Source organism: Mya arenaria, chromosome 4 (genome assembly GCF_026914265.1).
Source record: "Mya arenaria isolate MELC-2E11 chromosome 4, ASM2691426v1".
NCBI classification, from domain to species: domain Eukaryota; kingdom Metazoa; phylum Mollusca; class Bivalvia; order Myida; family Myidae; genus Mya; species Mya arenaria.
The window spans coordinates 63536145-63560511 of NC_069125.1; the positions used below are offsets into that span (position 1 = coordinate 63536145).

A 24367-nucleotide genomic window follows, 5' to 3' on the forward strand; every position below is an offset into this window, starting at 1 on the left:
CATTTTTATCTTATACTGAGCTGAAAATACCGGGGAATATTTTGAACATGCCTTCTAAAATTCTCCTGAGGATGGAGTACTTCGTCACCTACAACATGACAACAGAACAAGCTCCACGTGACTTTATATGGAAACACAAACCGACATAAACAATTAAATCATTTATTTTATTTTTTTTTTAATCTATAACAACACTATCAAATTATAAAATCAAACGCATCTATATATCTGTATCATAAAATAAAAAAAATAAGTGTTGTTTTAAATTTATGATTTTCATAATGAATTTAATTTTAAACAAATAATAAAGTCCATGTAGAACTGTTACGCCGAATTTCGGTAGCGATGAGTAACCAACGTAATGCCGTATTTTGAAAGCGACGAGTCATCAATGTTATGCCGTATTTTGAAAGCGACGAGTCACCAATGTTATGCCTTATTTTGGGAGCGACGAGTCACCAATGTTATGCCGTATTTTGGAAGCGACGAGTCACCAATGTTATGCCGTATTTTGGAAGCGACGAGTCACCAATGTTATGCCATATTTTGAAAACGACGAGTCACCAATGTTACGCCGTATTTTCGTAGCGACGAGTCACCAATGGTAGCGCCGAGTCACTGATGGTTACGACGAATCACAAATGTAATGCCATATTTTGATAGCGACGATACACCAATGTTACGCCGTATTTTGGTAGCGACGAGTCACCAATGGTAGCGACGAGTCACCAATGGTAGAGACGAGTCACCAATGGTAGAGACGAGTCACCAATGGTAGAGACGAGTCACTGATGGTTACGCCGTATTTTGGTAGCGACGGGTTACTACTGCCGAATGTTTGTGGTCGTATAACATTTAACAAATCTTGGTGTTTCATTACCAAAAATTGGTTGTTATAGACGTTTAAGTATAAAGAAAAAGTTCATCGAATCCTTGTGTTATCTAGCTCATTTAGAAATTGGTGGAAGAGGGTCTGACGGACGGACTAGTTTGGGCTCAGCTTCGGTGAACCCTTTGTTTTCTCTCCCCCGCATCGCGTCAACTTCCGGGTTTGTGCTTGGCCGAACTGTATTCGTAATGGTCACCTTGGTGTCTGTGGAAATAATTAAAAACTCGACTTGGTCAGGTCAGTTTGCATGTAGTTTATTCTTCGACTTACTTTGTATAGTAAGGCTATATTGACTGTTAAGTAGGCGAGAGGCATTAAAGACGAGAATATAATAAATTAAATAACCTATAGTTTTCAGTGAAACAACTCTTTAAAAAATATATACAACATAATAAAGACCTGAGAAAGGCATTGAATCACCATCGAGTAAATCTTCAATTTATAATTTAATTGCATTTAAACAAATATGACAATGAGAATATCAATGCAATGTTTAACACAACATATGATTCGACATTATAAAATCAAGCATGCAAAGGGATTGGGCCATGAGTTTTGCCAACATCAGATACGGTCCTCTCCCGTATCTCGGAGTAAATCTTATTTTGAGATGTACTATAAAATCGTAAATAGCAAATATTAGTACGCTTTGTATGCACAAAACATAGGATTGTTCAATTTCTACTGACGCATTTCAGGTAAAGTTTCATTGTTCATATTGAAACAAGTAACTTCACCAGTGTTTTAAATGATTTCAGAATAAACTTATTTTAATAAATAATAAAGTCCATTAAGAACCGTTACGCCGTATTTCGGTAGCGACGAGTAACCAATGAACCGCAGAATTTTCGTAACGCCGTACTTTGGTAACGACGATTCACCAATGATACGCAGTATTCCGGTAACGAGTGACCCATGTTAAGCCGTATTTCGGCAGCGACGAGTCACCAATGTAACGCCGTATTCCGGTAGCGACGAGTCACCAATGAAACGCCGTATTCCGGTAGCAACGAGTCACCAATGAAACGCCGTATTCCGGTAGCGACAAGTCACCAATGTTTCGCCTTATTCCGGTAGCGAAGAGTCAAAAATTGATACACCATATAATTCCGGTAGCGACGGGTCACTGATGGTAGCGACGGGTCACTGATGGTAGCGACGAGTCACTGATGGTAGCGACGGGTCACTGATGGTAGCGACGAGTCACCAATGTAACGCCGTGTTTTGGAAGCCACGATTCACCAATGTTATCGACGATGCTTGTGGTCGCTACCGAAAGTCGTAACAATGAACTGTTACAGATCTTGGTATTTTTTTACAAAACATCGGGTGATATTGACGCTTAAATAGAAAAGAAAAGTTCATCGAATCCTGGTTTATCTAGCACACCTAGAAATTGGTTGAAGAGGGTCTGGCGGACGGACTAGCTTGGGCTCAGCTTCGAAGGATACTTTTTTACGATCCCGCTTGGCCGAACTGTTCTCGTAATACAATGTAGTCAACTTGGTGTCTGTGAAAATAATTCCAAACTCAATTAGGTCAGGTCATTTTGCATGTTAAACTTTGATTCGTAAGGCTATCATGACAATTAATTAAGTAGGCGAGAGGCATTAACGACGAAAATATAATAAATTAAACAAACTATAGTTTTGAGTTAAAAACACCTTTAACAAAATATACACAACATTACAAAGACCTCGTCGCTGTGGCGATTTTGGAGTAGTTACCCTTGGAGAGGACCGGTTTCATGCTAGCGTTCGCGGCCTCCTTCATGAGGCCCATGAGGGAGTCACCCTTCTACCCCCACCCGTGAGTAATTTAGATATAACCTACGATTTCAACAAAAAAAATCCCGATAATAAATGCACAATTTACCAATTTGTTTTGGGACACATCCATGGAAAATGACCACATTACTGACCTGGTCTGTGAGAATGACCACATTACTGACCTGGTCTGTAATAATGACCACATTACTGACCTGGTCTGTGAGAATGACCACATTACTATCCTGGTCTGTGAGAATGACCACATTACTGACCTGGTCTGTGAGAATGACCACATTACTGACCCGGTCTGTGAGAATGACCACATTACTGACCTGGTCTGTTTCAACACTAAGGTCATCTAAAATACTTACAATAAACAATTTCTTTGAATAAAGTATTATTGCACTGGAATGACCAAAGGTTTGGTACGATGTGGTGTTATTAATTTATTATAAAATACCAAATTATGCTCATCAAGTTATGTATTTGAAACAAGTTTCACTCCAGTAAGCCCTGACTCAAAATTCTAATCTGAAGTACTGACCGAAATGTATTTACTTAACCTTAGTAAGGCTGTTCCCATCATTTATAAAGTAAAGGGTCAGCCTAATTTTTTTGTTGTAAATAAATACCATATAATTAAAGATGCACTCTTACTCCCAGATAAGATTTACCACAATTAATAATATTGCTTTTATATTCCAAAAAGGATGAATAAATGTCGAAAACAATGGTTCTTATGAAGGATACCGAGTTTAATTTGAATGAAATGAGCTTAAAACACGGTATTTCTACCTTATGAGACTATAGTAAAATTTTAGCATTCACCAATCATTTAATATTTTTGTGCTTTCTGCTATATAAAATACACGGTTACAATCTTGTTATCAGTAATTATTACTTTTCATAAATGCATTATTTAGTATGTAGTTAAAGGTTTATCAGTCAGATTGATGTTTGTTACACATATGTATGTATTGATTTTGAATAAGAGTGTCACTTTAAATAAAAAATACCACAATCAAGCTAATCGATATCGGAGAGATATCTTCCATGTTATATCGTTTTAATACGTAAACAGTTTGGATTTCACGTAGAAATCTGTTATTGTATGACAAGACTTTAATACTACCTGAGCAATCATTTGGATTTCCTCATCTTGATGTAGCTAATTTATCATCGCCCTTTAAATGTTTAGAATGTCTGCATATTGCGCATGAATAGCATTAGTATGGAAACTATACATCTGACACAGTAATATAATATAAACTTATATAATTAATTGAACAACTCTCATGCTAATTATCATATAGGTGTAGGAGCGGAACACAGCGAAGCGACTTTGTTTTTTTATTCACGAAGAAATTACTTAATAATTAACTCAATAAATTCCCACCGACATAATGTTAGCCCCTTCTAAATTGCATCAGCTTTGATAAAAAGCCGTGCGCTACTTTAAAACGAACTCTTACTCACTGCATGATATTTGAACGTCATCTAAATCAGCATTGGCACTAAAATGGCGCCTTTGCAAATGCATTGAAAATGTGTCAAATAACCAATTTGTAAATGCAATGTAAACGTATATGTCAGCTCGTCTTTGTGCTTTTTGGATTAAATTTTGTTGAAATAATTGATCAAGGGCCATTTTGACCTATTTCAAACACATCGTTTGTGTATACAATTTCGATGAGCAGGCGTGGTTGTATGCGCATGCGCAGTTATAGCAATTTATTTTAATCATGAAGAGTCGTTTTCAGCAATAAGTAACGAATCCTCACTTAATATTAGAAACAAAACATTTTAAAACTAGCGCCCCTGATTGGCTGAAAATGTAAGGCGAGCACTACATAAGTATAGTTATGGTGCTTTGTTAAAGCTGCACTCTCACAGTTTTACAACTTTTTTTATTTTTTGTCTTGGAAAGAACAAAATCTTTCGTAAATATCTTCAAACCAATGATATAAGATTGCTGACAAAAATCAGATCGTAGATTTTCAGATTTCCTTTCGAAAATTAATGTTTTATGGCTTAAACCGTTTAGAAAAATGCATAAAACATCAATTTTGGAACTTTAATATAAAAATCTGGGAATTAATTTTTTTGTCAGCAGTTTTATATAACTAGTTTCCATGGATTTTCGCAAAAATGTGCTCGTTTGAGGACAAAAATAAAAAAAGTTGTCAAAACGTTCAATCTGTGAGAGGGCAGCTTTAAGAGTGGGAGTATGATCTTGTTATTGGCCCCAGGCTGAGACACCGTTCCTATTGTTTGTGCTTTGTTCATGATAACGAATATCCAGCTGATCATCACGACTTTGTATGGAAACACAAAATAACTTAAGAGAAATAATTAAGATTACATAATTTATTGTGCTTATTCAAAACATATCTCGCATTATTAAAGTGATAATATGAATAAGTTATCTGAATAAAATCTGTGTCATAAAAAGTACAACAATGAAATAAAACAATAGTAGATATAAAAATAAGATTTTTGGCTCTAATGCACATTTAATCGCCTTCTTTTCTAAATACAAATATAAGAAAAATATAAGAAAAATATCACGATCAAAATATTTATAAAAGCTGCAGTTTACGTGAACAGAAGAAACGTCTATTGGTAAAATTAAAACCCATGTAAATTCTGTTGTTGTTTGGCGACCTCAGAGCTGGGTAGAGGAGGGGTTGGCAGATGGCCCTCGGGTGGGATTACTTCCGGTGTACCCTTTGTTCTCATAGCCTCGCATCGCGTCTACCTCCGGGCTTTCGCTAGGCCGAACGGTTTCCTTGATAGTCACATTGGTGTCTGTGAAAACATATTGAAATCTCATTTCAAATTGGTACACGGGATCATTAATGCATGTATAGTTGATTTTCTCATTCTGGATGACATTGACTAACTTGGAATCTAAGTTCAAACACGTAAAACGGCTATCACGACAGTAAAGTAGAAGAGATACATAAAAATTAAATAGTAAAATATAGATAAATAGCATGTTTAAACGAACTGTTGTGTTGATGAAAACGTAGCTTTCAAACAAGCTCTTCACCATTGCACACACATGCAACCTGAACAGGGGCTGTAACTTAGGATAGTTACGTTTAGAGACGACAGTTTTGATGCTGGCGTTCGCGGCCTCCTTCATGAGGCCCATGAGCGCGTCTCCCTTCTCCCCCCACCCGTGTCCGTACGCCTCCGCCGGGTACGCCGTCTCCCCGTGCTTCGGGATGTCAAGACCTGCCATGGGAGAACACATAGGATATAATACAAACACTAGTCTGTATACGTGTACATTAATATAATATATTAATCAGTTAACGAGGTTTTCGCGTCACGTTGGCTTGTAAAACGGCTTATATGTAACAGTGATGAAGATTTTATAGAAAGGCATTATGTGGTGATCGTATATATTATTAACCACGTAAGCCAACTGTTTGCAAGGTCGTTATAGCTGAAACCATCGTCGAACACCGAAGTCTGACCAATTCCTTAAGTACTTCGAAATGGCGAATTTCAGAATAGATCGACCATAAGTTTCCTACGATGACCTGATACCAAAAGCCGCGAATCTACACATAAAGCACTGACCTTTGACCTCGTATTCGAAGGGGACTCTAAAAATGTTGAGTTTTTTGAGCGAGAAGAACATGATAAGAGAGAGGACGGCCGCCCAGCTGAAGATAGCCGCCAACCCCGCGACCTGCCATGCCAGGTACTGTACAAAAAGATATAAACTGATATAATGATATAAAATGGAATCGGGACTGTTATTACTATTCCAAAAAAAAAATGGGTATGGCTATGAACAATTGCTTTCATTTTGTGCCAAGTGTTGCCGGTCTTGCACTGATTCTGATATTACATTTCAAAAAAAGTATAACACAAATAAAGTTGTTATTTGACATGGTGGTCAAGAAAATGTATCTTCAGATATTATCATAGGAGACGATACCGCCTGGACAGTTTAACAATTTTTAAAGCAATATTCTCTTGATTGTTTATCATAAGAATATTTAAGACGCTAATCTGAAGAGCCTAACAATTCTTAAAGCAATACTATATTTCTAAAGAAGCTGATATGGTACTCACGTATCCGGATTTCATATCCCAGTGGTAGATGACGCCGTAGTCGTAGGAGAAGAGCGGCACACTTAGAACACCGACCACGCCCCCGCCGAAATGTACTGCAGGGAAGATATTTACACACAATGTTTTACGTTTTGACTGCACTGACTGTAACTATTAATATGTTGCCTACTGTAACAGACAAAAAACTATTTTTAAAGAAAATATTGTTACGAACTGATTTATCCAAGTACAATGAAACCAAGTATCACATCGTGAGAGGCATTTATTGTGACGTAATCGTCTCGAAGCCGCAATTCCGATGCACACTTCTCATGTTCAAAGCAATCAAATAAATTCATGTGCTATTATAAGCCATCTTAGACGCTTTTATCAATGTTATTTTACATTGATGGACCAACAGGCGGTACAATCCTCCTTAATCGATTAGCATATGTTCAACAATCTGACGGAATACCAGAAATAACGCCCAAACCGCGCAATGTAAGCGTACCTGCAGTGGCGTCCAGTGGGTCGTCGACCTTGAGCTTGAGGACGAGCCATGTGGTGACCATGTAAGCGATCCCGCCGAGCACCCCCGTGATGAAGCCGAAATATGACTTGAACTGATTACACCCCGCGCAGACCGCTACCTGAAAATAAACATAAAATGTAAGGTTATATGAAGTATCAACCTCTCAGCCAATATAGACGGATTTCACTAAGACCATGGCTGACTGAACAGCTCATGAATTACTTGGTGGGAGCAAGAACGGTATGCTGCTGATAAGCCTCCAGTAGTAAATTCAATGCATTTATGTTTGTATGGTCTGTTCAAGTCCCAACAGATATATATTATTTTGACCTCGAGAAAAGGGCAAATCTCACCACAAAATGAATTTGATCGTCAATTATACCAGCTAAAACTGTTAAGAAAGTCATTTCGGACTCTTTCATTGAACCATCGATAATTTATATTGCGTGTAGCAATGATATTTAGTATTAGACTAATGGCTTTACTCCGTGACTTCATGTTCTTGTCGTAACTTTTTACGGCTATCACTCAGGGCTATTTCCATTAACCTCCAATCAATATTTAATTAAGAAAAATAGTTTGTGTTTATGAACTTTCTGAAAGATTTGCAGGATTTATTATCTCTACCTTAATGTATTATTCAATTCTTCGCTTTGAGCTGAATATGGCTTTATTCACATGTAAGGCACAGAGGTTCCACATCAGGAACTCCTGGGAATTCAGATTTCCAGGAGTGTAATACTGTAAGAGAAATCATCACGACTGTCTATTGTATACTGTATCTAATTCGAAACGTTATCGTGCGGGTAAAACGTTTAAGCCTTAAAAGCTCATTTATCACGCAAGTTTCGCATCAGAAAAAACACACTATATAATACCGATATGACAGTTCCAGAAGAAGCAGAGCACGCTCTACAACATTGGCGATATAGAACAGCTGACAATATATAACACAGGTTAGCCTAGTGAACATCATCAGAACTTTCATTGAGGAATTAGATATACAAAGAGAGAACAAAAAACAGAAAGTGCACGAAAGGTACATTCAAACTCAAAATGTCATGCATTGTTCTACGATTTTAGGTCAACCAAATACCATGTTGTTTAAAATGGCCGAGCTACGATCTATGACCCAGGTCAACCAAATATCATGTTTATCTGACCCAGATCGACCAAATGTTCATGTTGTTTTATTTGATGGAGCTACGATCTATGACCCAGGTCAACCAAATATCATGTTTATCTGACCCAGGTCGACCAAATGTTCATGTTGTTTTATTTGATGGAGCTACGATCTATGATCAAGGTCAACCAAACATGATGCCGATCTACGAATCAGGTCGACCAGATGTTTATGTTGTTTTATTTGATGGAGGTACGATCTATGACCCAGGTTAATTAAACATGATGTCGATCTACGATAGTGGTCGACCAAATGTTCATGTTGTTTTAACTGGTCTAGCTACGATCTATGACCCAGGTTAACCAATTATCATGTTGATGATGGTATATATACGAATCAGGGCGACCAAATGTTCATGTTGTTTTATTTGATGGAGCTACGGTCTAAGACCCAGGTCAACCAATTTTTTTATGTGATTGTCTATTAACGATCTACGATCGAGGTCAACCAATTCGTTTATTTTTTGGTTGATGTACGATCCGCGCGCTACGCGCGCTAACACAATTGTACCATTATATGTTTATACGCTAGGATTTTCTAATATCTTCACAAAATTGAACATTGATATAAATCCTCAATAAACCCTTGAATTTTTGCATTTTTGGCTAACGTTAGGCTCAACGTAACCCCCTAAGAAAGCAACGTTGTCAAAATAATTTGTATTTTAGCAGTTATTTCAATATTCGCATCAGCAATTTCGGATTTCACTCTTTAACAACATAAACAATTTGGAGCCCGAAAGACTGAAATTAGACGACGTCATTTGACCCACCATTCCCGTAAGACATCCGTTCAGTGTGGTGAGGAAACTCCATTTCGAGTCGCCGAAGTATTTGATCTTGTTGAGCACCAGCGTGGTGAAAGCGCCGCCGGAAGCCGCCAGCACGGTGTTTGTCACAGCCATGGCAACTGCCGCTCCGTCCCCATCCCCGGATATTGAGCCCTGAGAGGACCCGTTGAACGCAAAGAATCCAAACACCAGGATAAACCCGCCCAGAGATGCAAACTGCGGATGAAGAACAAAAATTGTTTTGTTTACCATGTGTTTTTTTTGTTACGTTAGATTAAGTGTATGTTTTAACCGATATTTCAGCCTGATTTCAAATGACTTATACCATACAAAAGTAGTAAATCTAGGTAATCAATCTAAAAGACGATTATCTTGTCGCATTTTATTCATGTACTATTTGCTTATTAGAACTTCTTAGGCTAAAAATACAGCTCTCCCGCTCAGACTAAATGAAAATGCATTTCCAGCAATACGATGAGTTTAAATCTGCTTAAGTCCACGGAATCCCGATACAGTAATGAGCATGGATTATTGTGAAACTATAGCATCTTTGTTCATTTAATGAATGAATTGCGGGATTGATGTCGTTATGCCGGGTAAGTGTGTGGATTCCAAAGGACTCCACGCGTACTTTAACCAGCCCCGCTGCGTTTATATCACCGATATTGACATCAATTCCGCATTCATTCCTTATATTAACACCAATAGTTCATTATTTCATTCAAGAATTGTTAAAAAATACTTCACCTCACGGTAGTAATTCTTTCTTACCCATTCTGTAGATAGAACGACTCGACCGTAACCGGAAACAGTTCACATTAACGCGGGAAAAGATCAACCACTTAAGTCACTTTTAGACGTCAAATTAAACCAATACTGACAATAATACATTTGATTTACCATACATTTACACTTTCTAAACTGTTGATTGCAGTTTTTCGGTGACTGCTGACACAATACAAACATTTATAAGATAAACAATTTTCAATTTACATGTATATTGTTATGCGATGATTCGCGATCCGAACATATCCGAAGATGTTGCGTTTAACGGAATATACTTGCAATTGCCGAAAGGCATTTAAGGGATGGAAGCTGAGGTGTAAACAAACGAATGTAACTGCAACAACTTCACAGAAATAAATAAATAAAAAATCGAATTCACCATGATTTTAAATAAATATATTGGTTATTATGCAATACACCGTTATGACTGATTTTTATACTTCCAACGACATCCAACAAAATATATAAAACCTAAATTACCGGAATTGAGTGTCCTCTTATTTCAATAGGACTTCCGTCGTTCCTGTCAAAGCGTCCTATGCGCGGACCCAAAGCCAAGGCACCGACGAAGGCCGCGATACCGCCGACCATATGCACCACACCACTTCCTGCAAAGTCCTGAAACATATAAATACTGTTTTTATATACAAGAAAACTCCTAACATAATGTTACAATGCATCTTCTGTAACCGACCATCGACGCATGCCGTTACTTATAAACGGAGAGTAACAGAGTGGGTCAGTCTTGATTATACGACGATGGAGTGGTTATAATGCAGTCGTGTATGTTGTAACGATAACCATGAAACAAACTACACATGTAATAATAATCAACGATGGAAAATTATGCTGTTGAAAATTTCCTTAAGCATGTTTGAAATAATTTGTTTTTACAAGCACACTTAAACTTGTGGTTAAGCTGAGCATAGGAAGAGCATTATTTTCAGCGGGAAGTTAAAATTTGTATGGCAAGTAAAAGGAACAAAGCAATTGATTCTCTACACGTTCTATATTAATTTAAGTGAACCCCGACGTACGTTGTATCCAATGTTGACGAGCTCCCCGTCAAACTCGTACGTCCGTCCGTTCACCAGCCAGCCCTCCTCCGACCACGCCCAGTGAGTCACCACCGGGTAGATAAAGCCTGTCGGTACATACATAAACGAATCGTGTTTTCACCGGTAAATACATCATGTTCAACATGCCGTGTATAAAATAACATATCCTCTTAAATTTTGATAATGAGTTCAGCAGGATGAATGCAGGAAAAACTTAACAATGTCAATGTTGATGGATGATGGATGCATTTAACGACGAAATAAGAGATTAAACAAAGGAAGCAAATGATTCATTTTACACCAGAAGCAGTTCAGATAGGGATCGGAAAATCCTAGATCTATTAATTCTCTTTGCCAAGATCCACCGAGAGCTTTCGTTAAATACAGCTGGACTTACGTCTGAATGCGCACCACTGTAACTTACCAGTAACGACTGAGCTGTAGATGATGTACGCAGTGAAGTCACAGCGCTCCGCCACGGCACCGGATACAATAGTTGCGGCGGTGGCGGCAAACACGAACTGGAAAAACCAATGCGCGTACATCGTAGCCGGAAGACCGCTGTGGGCGAAATAAGAGGCGCCAATGAACGGGTTCCCTTTTCCGAACGCTAGAGCGTAGCCAACAAGCCAGTAAGACACGCCACCAAAAACTGAAAGTGTAGATTAACATTAATAAAAAGTATTCACTTAAACGCTGATTGTTGGGAAGTAGCTGTAGTTGTCATCCGTTGTAAAAACAAGACAAACGAACTTTATAAACAACATCAGTGCTGTAGGCAAAATGTGTTTTATTCTCTTTTAGTCTTTATTAAACTTTTTTCGAATATTCGAATACCGATTTTGACATTCGAATACCAACGTTTGATCGAATATTCGATTATTCGTTTGCATCCCTATTATGTACAATAGTGATTGCAGGAATTTACATTCTCTGTAAATAACCAGGAAGCATTTATTTACAGAGAATGTAAATTTCTGCAATCACTATTGTACATATATTACAGCACTTACATGAATCGAGGGCGTTTTTGATGAGGATGTTGACGGTGTTGCGACTTCTGACGGCGCCGGCCTCCAGGAATGCGAACCCCGCCTGCATTACTGTCAAACATATTATAACGTGTAACATTGCCAACTCAGATCAGTGATATATGCTGAGCAAATTATGATTTTTTCCGTTGTAAGATATTCGAGCCATATTGATGATATTTCTTAATAACTTGCGTGGTATTGTTCTAAAATGTTGAAGTTGTTATTTACGTCTGAAGACCGGTTAGGGATAAACAGATTAAATGTTAAACTGATTTTATATAGATTATGCACTTGCGTATTGAATGTACCTGTTGTCATAATGCCATTGAATAAATAAAGGAGGCGTTTTCCATTAATTTGATGCATTTCATGTCATCATGGATTATTTGCTGTATTTGTCCATTTTTATGACAACCAAAACGGCTATGTTCTGGCTTTTAATCCTTGATTATACAAAAGGTTATATCTCATTTTAAGCGAAGACACGCGCGAAAATGTAGTTTGTCTATGATCACGAGTGAAATAAAATACGATCTTACACTGAAATCAACAACTTTTCTGTTTCTTTTATGCTCATTTTCGGAGAGTTATTTGAATTGGAATTTATTATTCCAAATACCCCCTTTTTTGAATACCCCTTTGCTAACCGGCCATCTGTGGGGGCCCTAACGCACAGTTTGGATCACCAACTTTCATTACTACGCCATCTTGTGAAGAAATAGTTCTCAATAAAAGAATTATAGGTTTATTTTTTCTCGTGTTTCAGTGCAAACATTTGATAAAAAATTGATAAACATTCATCAATATACTTTTATTTATGTTCTTAACAATAACACTTAATGCACGAATTAATTTTAAATTGAACAGTGCATGGATACATTGAAAACATAAAACTTGTCGCCATTTTCTGAATGAATTTTTGAAAGGTCGAAAATGTAAACAAAAACAAATGTGGTTTAACATTGAATTAAACATTTTTTTAAGTTGTACAGGTTGTTTCATGATACATGGTGTTATGATACATGTTTATTTAATCAACATAACTGTCAGATATCAGTCTTAATACGCTTGTATACGGGAAGTGTTTTTTTGAGTGAATATTCTGGGTAGTTCTTTTTACAAAGTCAGACAGTTTGCATGATATTAAATAGATGATATAAAATCGAATTTATGTTCGATCATTGGTTGCGTCTTTTGTTTTGTACGAAAACAAATGTTCGAGCATTCAGCTGTAAAGAAACGTTTGAAAAATAGGATCGCAATTTCCCCTATAGACGGTATGTTGTGTTTATTTCCAAAAAAGGTGTAGTGAAAATATCAAATTTTCACTGTTTTTATTTCACTGTTCACCAAGAGCATGAAAGAATAACACAATTAATATACCATTTCAAATGAAGGTTTTTTATTTGATTTTTTTTCATGATCGGGTATAAAAGTAAGTACATGTTTCCATTTGCAGTTTTAATGCTAAAAACTCCAACTTGGAATCGGAAAAAATATCTCAAAATGTGTTTTTTCGCCATTGGCTATTGGAGATTATCTCATAGATGCCCACCTATCATGCCAGCATGGAAAATGATCAATATTTTGTACATGTGCATGGTGTGGACACATTCAATTTCGCCACAGACCAGAGTTATAGTAAACTTGTATAATTATACTGGTTCTATAAACGGCGACATAAAAACAGGACATAATTGACGGACAGATTTTCTTCAAGATAAAACTATTTTTGTGTATTTCATTTTATCCATCATAATTTAACCATCAATCAGGGGCATAAAAATGCAAATGATATTCTTACGAGATGCGATAAAGTTTTCTTTCATATTTTTTAATTTGTAAGCGTTTTCTTGCTGTATATGTATTGCTTATTGTCCTCATTTTCAGTCCTGAATATTTAACACAGTAACTAGGCAATGGCTATAGAAGTGTATGCTAACTAAAGGACAATTTCAGCATTTTTATGAGAGTTGTAAAACATATCAATACATAATACATTTAGGTCATCTAAAAATGACATGTTTTTACTGAACGGCCGTTTAGTCCCTCTATAAAGGAATTTGCTTGGAGATGACAAAACAATGCATGTTTTTGAAATTACTCGGTAATCCGGTTACTGTTCGAAGTATTTTTTGGCACTATCGGATCCTGAAAGGAATATTCGATAATTTACGTAATGTTTGTGTGATAGATTTGAAACATTGACACATATTTGGACAGAAGAGCATACAAATAAAAACCTTGTCTTTCATCTAAAACCAATCTGGCTAAACTAGAGAATGGGGTGGGCTTAGGGTGACACAAAAAAACATTATGTTTTCGTTTTAACGAAAGAGTCAGTGCATCTAAGCAGATCGTAACTCATTAACATTGTCGAAGTATAGGATTTCTATATTTTCAGGATAACTCAATATAGTTTATGTGGGAATCTGTACACATCAATACAACAATTGGCAATGTAGTGCACTTACGGTAAATGATAATGCCCATGGTTATTAGAAACATGCTATCCAGACTGACGTCCGAATTATGCTGCCGTCGCTGTAATTCCATTAGACGGCTTTGTAGCTCGGATACGTTGACGTAAGTCATCTTTCCACTCTCCAAACTGTGATACAATCCTACGATGACTTTTTCGGACGTTTACAATCGCAGCTTCATATCAACTGAATGCCTTACGCCACTACTCAGTCCCGAATTATATAAGCTAAATAATTTATAAAAAATCCGTTGGATTTCACATAGATCTCTTTCGAGTGAGTCTCTCCCAACGGAATAATTAATTAATAAGGTACTTTCTGAAGTTTCTCGAACATTTGTGTCCTCCAATGACATATCATTCAAGATTTATCTATAGTCCATATCGTTATGTAGGAGCATTGAAGAACATCGTTAACAACCGCCTCAGTGAAATGAAGCCATTGGGCTCACAGGGCATGGCTACTAATAATTATTATCAATACAACGTGCCCACGATTCTAATAACTTTTGTCACAACTGACTACGGCAACAAAGCATTCATGTAGTTGTACTAATTGCAATGCCAATGATGACTGGTCTTAGTGTTAAGATAATGTGTTAGATTCCATTGGTTTCAACGATGTGTGGTATGTATGGATACTGCTGATTAACTTGATGTGACGCTATACTAGGCAACACCATTCTCTAGATCGTTAACGTATAAAGCTATGCATATACATGTACTTATACGACATAATCAATCTTAATACCTATTTCATATCCGGTCATGTGGTCCATATTCTACGATAAATATATTATACCCAGATGGTGATTTTTTTTAAAAAAATGTATGTTTATAATATTATCAACTATAGAAAAACTAGAGAAGATGTTTGTCTAAATATTCTCAGTGCTATGTTAAGACTGTCAAAATTAATGCATTTGCTTCGTACATCTGTAGCTATATATGGGAAGAGTATTGTTTAAGTGTCGCCTTTCCAATGTATACTCCTCTCAAACTATTATATCTGTTCCTTGGTCATAAGATACATGATAATATATTGCCAGTTAGACTTGTAATGCGGTTCAAAGTTCAACATGCTTTATTTAGATTTCCAAGTAGGTTACCGAGTTGCTTTTCGAGTGAAAGTTTTAAAAGGAGACCGTAATAAATATTAAAATGTAGCAAGCAAGACGGACAGACGATAATGTACATACGGTAGATGATGAAGCCCATGACGAGAAGGAAGAACTGGTCCATGCTTTCGCCTGCGACCGCCGCAGCCCCCTCAAGCGCTGCCACTATTTCGGCCATTTCCGTCATATTTGCCGATGTCTCCATCTTTTTAAACAGCGTCAACAACGTCCCGGCACCAACACTAGTAGTAGGTCAAACGCCACTTAAATCTGAATGTATAAGGTCAACAATGTTTTTCACATAATAAGTGTTTTGGTTAATATAGAAAACAGTCCAAAACCTTCTTATTTCCGATGATGCATATACAACTGATCAAGACGTTATTGCGATCTAAGGACAAACAATCACCTCGTCTGTATCGAAGATTCGGTCACGGTATCCTCCGTATTTAATTGTTTACAACGGAATGACCAAAGGCAAAATTGACAAAGAATACAATCAATTATATTTTAACAGTGATCCTTAAGTGGCTCTGGTCACGTTTGAACAACATATTACCCTCCAAGCGCGTCCGAATACTATAGCTTGTGTTTTCACATTACTTTGTGGTATTATAAATGTAATTCAGTGATAACATTAACTAATATTGCCCGACAAAGCAGATATTTCTCACCAGACCCGAATCAAAATTGTTATGTCGAGTACTGAATAAATGTTCACTTACTTAACCTTATTTGAGAATTTTCCATAATATTTAAATATAAATGTTTTTGATACATATCTTAATGAAGTAGATAACGTCATCCATTTTGTTTGTAAATAAACACCATGTGTCTTTAAATCATAAACCTTTACAATCCAGCAACGAGCAACAAAACCAAACATAACCGACAACGGACGGATATCCTCAATTTTACATAGAGTAGCTATTGTTTATTGCTGCCTTCGGACACAAGCTACAGCCGTTTTAGCATATCCTATGAGAACATTACCAATACACTAGATGGAATTTATGAGGATATAAATTGAGTAAAATATAAAGAGTTGAATATAAATCTGAAATCATTTATCGTAAGATAAAAATTAAGAACTCGAATTATACGTGGTATGTATTTAAATTTATTCAACGAAGCTTTAGCATATATTAATATATGTATTCCATACATTACACTATTCATGTAGTTTGTTTAGTAATTGTTGAATTTCATCTTCTATGGATGAAAATAGCATCATTTGCCAGGAATACACAAATGATCGATTTTTTTTAAATTATGACAACATCACTATTATGTTATATAATAATATTTATATTTTAAAATATTATATCATATCATTAAAAAACGGATGACAAAACAACACATAATCTACAGTTCTTCTTTTGCTCAAGGACTGTTTTGACACAATGTCATTGAGAAGACGAACGCCATCTGCCCATATCTGCAATTGAGTAAGGGTCCAGCAATATTGCAGAATAGAATAGAAACTTTATTTTGACTTAAGCAAAAACAGCTCATCGGCACATTACCAAATGCAATTAAATGTTGCTGGTTTTAAGTACAAAGCATTTTTTAGAAAATAGACAAAAACTTATTACCCTCATATTACTCCTCAGCGTGTGCGATGGTTGATGTGTAAGTGAGAATGTTAAAATAAATAATTCAACACGCAAACGGTGTAAATTACGATAATTTATAGAATGACACTATGAAACAGAAAGCAATGTTGCAGTAAAAGAGGGGCATAATACATGTAAAACACAGACTAATCAATTTTGAATAAAAACAATAAACAACAAAAACAATTTTAAACTAAGATACGGACAGCAGGAAGCCTTCCACACATGTTCATACTATGAGGCCCATAAGCGAAGCTCCCTTCTCCGCCCACCCGTGTCCGTACGCCTCGGCCGGGTACGCCGTCTCCCCGTGCTTCGGGATGTCCAGACCTGCCGCGGGAGAACACATAGGATATAATACATACACTAGTCTGTAAACGTGTACAAGGCCTCCTCAACAGTTATGATATAATAGTATTCCTTTAACGAGGTTTTCACGTTACGTTTGCTGATATGGCATATTGATTATTTAATTTTTTTTATAGTAAAGCACAATACATGGATCATATCTACTTTCTCAGAGATTATTAACCGATGTTGAAGTGCCGGAATGTTGATGGTAAAGTACTACTGTAACACCCAATTCAGCATTCTTTGAATGGAGAATTTCAGAATGGAGAGTTTCTGGATGGATCGTACGTAGGTTTCCTATGATGAACTAACTATACGCACAAAACACTGACCTTTGACCTCGTACTCGTAGGGGACTCTGAAAATGTTGAGTTTTTTGAGCGAGAAGAAGAGGACGAGAGAGAGGACGGCCGCCCAGCTGAAGATGGCCGCCAACCCCGCGACCTGCCATGCCAGGTACTGTTAAAAAAGGGAAGCAATAAACCATGAATATATGAATACATAATATAAAACGGAATCGGGGCTGTTATTACTATTAAAGAAAATAATGAAAATGGTAATGAACTATTGCATTCATTTTGTGTCAAATTTTGCCTGTCTTGTACTGATTCTGATATCACAGAACAGAACTGAACATAATTTATTACACGTGAACTATACAGTTTTTGGTGTTTCATATACATATTAAATATATTACAATTACAATTATACAGTTTAGTGTGAAATATTAAATAAATATTATAATCAACTTTTTTAAGGATGAACTGGAATTGTAAATCACAAATCTATCAAACTAAAAAAGTATACAAAACAGAACATATTTTATTACACCTAAATTTTACAGTATTTGTGTTATGTTTTCATATAAACATATAAACATTACAACTAAAATAAGCTGATAGCGACTAGTATTATTGACATATAAAGGATGAACTGAAAAAAGTGCTATTGCAATCATCAAAGTTAGTACAAGGTTTTTATTTGACATTCGTATATGTATACATGTTGGAACAATTATTTTCTATATTCTAAATGATAATGTAAAAAACTCACATATATTTCAAAACAGTAGAACACGAATAAAGATGTTATTTGACATGGTGTTCCAGAAGTGTGTCAGAAGGACACGATTCTCTCGCTTTAAAAAGCTTATCTTGTACTCACGTATCCGGATTTTACGTCCCAGTTGTAGAAGACGCCGTAGTCGTAGGAGAAGAGTGGCACAGTTAGAACCCCGACCACGCCTCCGCCGAAATGTACTGCAAGGAAGATATTTACATACAATGTTATACGTTTTGGGCTGCACTGAATGAAACTTTTAAAATGTCGTCTACTATAACAGATATAAACGATATTTTTTATATTTTTTAAAGAAAATATTGTTTCGAATTGATTAAGGTACAATGTCGCCTAGTATCAAGTCGTCAGCGGCATGTATTGTGAAACGATCGTTTCCATTGCATATTTCTCGTGTTCAAAACGATGAAATAAATTTAATTCAAGTCGTGCTAAACGCCTTTACCAATTCTACTTTACATTGGCGGATCAACAAGGCGGTAAGTCCTCCTTAACCGAATAGCATATGTTGAAACAATCTGGTGGAATGCCTTTACGTCCCTCTCGTCTGTTCCAGAAATAACACCCAAACCACGTAATGTGTGCGTACCTGCAGTGGCGTCTAGTGGGTCGTCGACCTTGAGCTTGAGGACGAGCCATGTGGTGACCATGTAAGCGATCCCGCCGAGCACCCCCGTGATGAAGCCGAAATATGACTTGAACTGATTACACCCCGCGCAGACCGCTACCTGAAAATAAACATAAGGTAAGGTTGAAGATGATGATGAAGTATCAACTTCTCAGCAAATATGTTGTCGGTTCGAGTTCCAGCAGTTATACATTCTTTTGAACCCGAGAAACTGGCATACCTGTCACCAAAGAAATTTGATCGTCAATTATTCCAGCTAACAATTGTAAAGAAAGTCATTTCAGACTTTCATTTAACCATCGATATATTTTAGTGAGTGTAGATATGAAGCATTAGACTTGATGGATCTACTCCTTGATTCCATGTTCTGGGCGTCACCTTTTACTGAGTTATTACCATCAAATTAATATTTAATTTAAAGGATGAAATTAGGCGGAGTTTGTGTTAATGTTTCTTTCTGAAAGATTTGCAACAATTATTACATCTACTTTAATGTTTTATTGAATGGTTCGCTTTGAGCTGTATGTGGTTTTGTAAAGGCATAAATGTCCTTTACATGTATAGCTTATAATCAGAATTATTAGTTATCATTTTCAATAAGTCGTAGAATTAGCTATATAAAGAGATAACAAATAACAGAAAGTGCACATCCAAACTCAATAATTCATGCATCACTCTATGAAATTAACTGCAAACTTCATACAAAGAATGTTCTCCGGTCAAATTTTCTCCGAGCGTGTACGTAGTGTACACAAAACCGTAAGAAATTTAGTTTGTTTACATTCAGATCAATGATATACATGGCGTCGGCATGTACATAAGTGGTCATCTAGAGTGTGTTTTAACGTTTTGCGAGTTATCATTGAGCTTAACAACACCCGGATAACAGTCTTTCAGTGCTTTCTAAATAGATGTGTATCCAGCATCCAGAGATATTACATAACTTATGAGTTTGAATCTACATTCGTAAAATTACAAGTTCTTTTCATAGTATGAACATAGTATATGGGCCATCCGTCTGTTGAGAAAATATGATAAACATTGATTTCTTGGTTTCGACCAATCTTGCTACATCTCAAGACTTGACGTACAGAGAATTCTTACTACAAGGTAAGCTGAGAACGACACAGTGACAATGATCACCTAATAGGTTACATCATGCTTCAGTCATATTAACAGAGTCATGTTTCAGATTTTTAGAACATTTTGCAAATAATTTTTACACATAGATTATGCAACCATTGGACGACCACTGAAACAACATGCATAACCCAGACGACGTCATTTGACCCACCATCCCCGTAAGACATCCGTTCAGTGTGGTGAGGAAACTCCACTTGGAGTCACCGAAGTACTTGGTCTTGTTGAGCACCAGCGTGGTGAACGCACCGCCGGAAGCCGCCAGCACGGTGTTTGTCACCGCCAAGGCCACCGTCGCTCCGTCCCCTTCCCCGGATATTGAGCCCTGAGAGGACCCGTTAAACGCAAAGAATCCAAACACCAGGATAAACCCGCCCAGAGATGCAAACTGCGGATGAAGAACAGAAAACAAGTACGTTTACTAAATGATTGAGTACAAACAAACTTTCTTTCCCTTGGGATTTTGTTACATTGATTATAGTTTATGGTGTGAACGTCCCGTTTTAGTGAGTTTTTGCACGTGTGCATGTGTGTTCATGTTGTTATGTGTTGTTGTTTTTTTAAATTCCCTTTAACCGAAATTTCAACTGTATGTAGATTGATTTATACCATATAATAGGAGTAGAATTAAGACACACATAATTATATGTCGCATTTAATCAATGCACTGCTTATTACATTTTGCTAGCACTACCAATGAAACTGCATGATCTGGGTTTCCCAGTAACAGTAGGATTTATAAATCCTCTTAAGTTTACATAATCACGTAACAGTAATGAGCATGGTTCATTGTGAAGCCATAACACCGTTTGTCATACAAATATAACTGCAAAAATCTCCCAGAAAGTAAAGTAAAAATCAAGGTCAAAATCAACATGAACTATAAATCGGTACAATTGTTCATTATGCAATGCACCATTATGACTGATAAACAATCGCCTATCCATCAGAGCCTCACCGGAATTGAGTGTCCCCTGATTTCAACGGGACTTCCGTCGCCCTTGTCAAAGCGTCCTATGCGCGGACCCAAGGCCAAGGCGCCGACGAAGGTTGCGATACCACCGACCATGTGCACCACGCCACTTCCTGCAAAGTCCTGAAACATACAAATTCAATGAAGGAAACATAGTGTTACAATGCATATTCGGTTAACCAAGCGCGACGTTTCCCGCTGCTTTCCATTCATCTGATAAATGGACAGTAACGAAATGGTCATCTGGCGATGAAGTTGTTATAATGCTAAGCGTAGAGAGCTTTTATGAAATTACCTCAATCATGAAACAAACTGCACCCAAATATTGAACAAAGATATAGCGTCTGATCTTGAATACATGTTTCTAAATTATTATTATGTTTCTGCAAGCATGCTTTTGGTAATTATGTGTGTGTTTTGCAAGCACTGAAGCATGCGTGTTAAGTTGAAAATCGGGTGAACAATATTTTGTAGAAATGTTAATTAAAGTGAAGCCTTACGTTGTATCCAATATCGACGAGCTCCCCGTCAAACTGGTACGTCCGTCCGTTCACCAGCCAGCCCTCCTCCGACCACGCCCAGTGAGTCACCACCGGGTAGATAAACCCTGTCGGTACATACACATACGTATTGTGTTTTTACCGGTAAAATACATTTCATGCTCAACATGCCGTGTATAAAAAGACATATATTTTTAAATTTTGAGCTCAGCAGGATAGATGGAGAAAGAACTTAACTTCAATGCTGATGGATGCATTTAACGACGAAATCAGGAATAAAACAAAGGAAGCAAATAATTCACTTTACATCAGTATAGGAGCTGAGATAGAAACCGTAAAATCCTAGATCTATTCCTTGCCAAGATTAACCGGCAGATTTCGTTAAAACAGCTTGACACAAACCTGCATGCGCACCACTGTAACCTACCAGTAACTACCGAGCTGTAGATGATGTACGCGGTGAAGTCACAGCGCTCCGCCACGGCACCGGAGACAATAGTTGCGGCGGTGGCGGCAAACACGAACTGGAAAAACCAATGCGCGTACATCGTGGCCGGAAGACCGCTGTGGGCGAAATAGGAGGCACCAATGAACGGGTTCCCTTTTCCGAACGCTAGAGCGTAGCCAACAAGCCAGTAAGACACGCCACCAAAAACTAAAAAGTTAAAAAGGTATTAATTTAAAAGCTGATCATTGTGAAATAGATGTAGCGCTTAAAAATGTTAAAATGTTTCCAGATTTTTAACAGATAATGTAAATTCCTGCAATCACTCGTACATATACTACAGCACTTACATGAATCGAGGGCGTTTTTGATGAGGATGTTGACGGTATTGCGACTTCTGACGGCGCCGGCCTCCAGGAATGCGAATCCCGCCTGCATCACTGTCAGCAACGTGACAAAACATACATAGTATAATGAGCAAGGACGATTAGTGAGAGTAATACATATATACTGAGAAATTGGTAACTTGGTTTTCGTTTTGGTAAAATTTTCACACATAAGCCATACTGATTATGTTACTAATGACTTGCGTTAATATTTCTTAAACATACTAAGTTGATGTGTACATGTATGTGTTGTTATTTAAGTCTGAAAACCGGGAAGGCATAAAACAGTTTAATGTTATAACGATTTGGATATAAAATACTGAACATACACACTCGGAAATCAGTTTTGCTGATATGTTTAAGGCACTGAGATCACCGAAAGCATCGGCTAAGAAGAATTAAATTGTGACTATCATATTTCACTTAACGATTGACTAGATATGTACATTTTGAAGATTACAATGGTGCCTTTGAAACAGAGCAAGGAACAGTTTTTGAGGCCATTTTATAAACATTTTACGATGCATTGAACAAAAAAAATTGTAAGCAGCCTAAAGTTATTCATTAATGCATTATATAAAAGTTTCATCGCGAATATTTCACTTTGCATTACTCTGGTGTTGTTTTTCCCTAACGTTTCTACAGTTTCTTGCAGACAAAAAGTTTCCCTTGCGAAGAGACATAGGTCGCCTCTTTGTGTAGGATATCTACCAAATACATAAAATTACATAAAAGTATTTAAACATTAAATATTTATTAGCCGTGTTTTTACATTAAGTAATACTGTAACAAAATGTAGGCTTACAGGTGTGTATGTGTATTGTCCCTTTCTGCTCCTGAACAGAACGGACGGCTGGACAATAATGTACGTACGGTAAATAGTGAAGCCCATGACGAGTAGGAAGAACTGGTCCATGTTGTCGGCCATGACCACCGCAGTCGCCTCAAGAGCCATCACACTGGCAGCCATTTCCGTCATATTCGATGATGTTTCCATCTTCTTGAATAACGTCCACGTACCAAAACTAGTAGTAGGTGGTCAAACGCCACTAAACTCCCAGTGTTTTCTTATGACGAGAATAATTTAGTTGATATAGATAAACGATTCCAGCAACTACATGTACTTCTTTCCGATTACACATGTACATGTACAACTAATGAAGTCGATATTGAGAGCCCTCAGTTAATGTGAAGGACTAACATATTGACCTTGTTTGTATCAAAAGCAAGGTCACGGTTACTTAAATATAATTAAAAATAATCCTTCGTTTCCGATTGCTTGCATCGTAATGACGCAAGTCAACATTGAATAATAAATACAAACGATTTTTTTACATTACAGCGTTTTGTAGTATAGCTGGAAAGTATTGTCTTTACTGTACGGTCAGTTTGACCACAGTTGACCAATAGGTGATTGAGTTCTGTTATGAGGGGTCGAGTTATCCAATAGAAAGGATTAACGGTATAGACCGTGATTTTGGAGACGAAAATTGTTTCAGTTCTAGCATGCACAGTAGTCTGGACATTTCGGTTTTCTTT

General features: G+C 37.0%; 2 protein-coding genes across 2 annotated transcripts; both read right to left on the reverse strand.

Annotated features, from left to right (window-relative positions):
• Positions 1-5323: 5323 nt before the first annotated feature.
• On the reverse strand, positions 5324-15845 carry LOC128230978 (putative ammonium transporter 1). Its single transcript, XM_052943403.1, has 11 exons — positions 15794-15845; positions 12092-12181; positions 11503-11730; positions 11058-11164; positions 10501-10638; positions 9217-9450; positions 7241-7379; positions 6751-6845; positions 6250-6376; positions 5761-5898; positions 5324-5466 (listed from the first exon to the last, which is right to left on the reverse strand). The coding sequence occupies exons 1-11, from the start codon at positions 15834-15836 to the stop codon at positions 5324-5326; spliced, it is 1482 nt and encodes a 493-aa protein (XP_052799363.1). The 5' UTR covers positions 15837-15845.
• A 1712-nt stretch (positions 15846-17557) lies between these two features.
• LOC128230979 (putative ammonium transporter 1) lies at positions 17558-23807 on the reverse strand. Its single transcript, XM_052943404.1, has 10 exons — positions 23702-23807; positions 22793-22882; positions 22425-22652; positions 21998-22104; positions 21483-21620; positions 20679-20912; positions 19346-19484; positions 18844-18938; positions 18012-18138; positions 17558-17658 (listed from the first exon to the last, which is right to left on the reverse strand). Exons 1-10 carry the CDS (start codon positions 23805-23807, stop codon positions 17558-17560), a joined length of 1365 nt encoding a protein of 454 aa, XP_052799364.1.
• Positions 23808-24367: the final 560 nt, after the last annotated feature.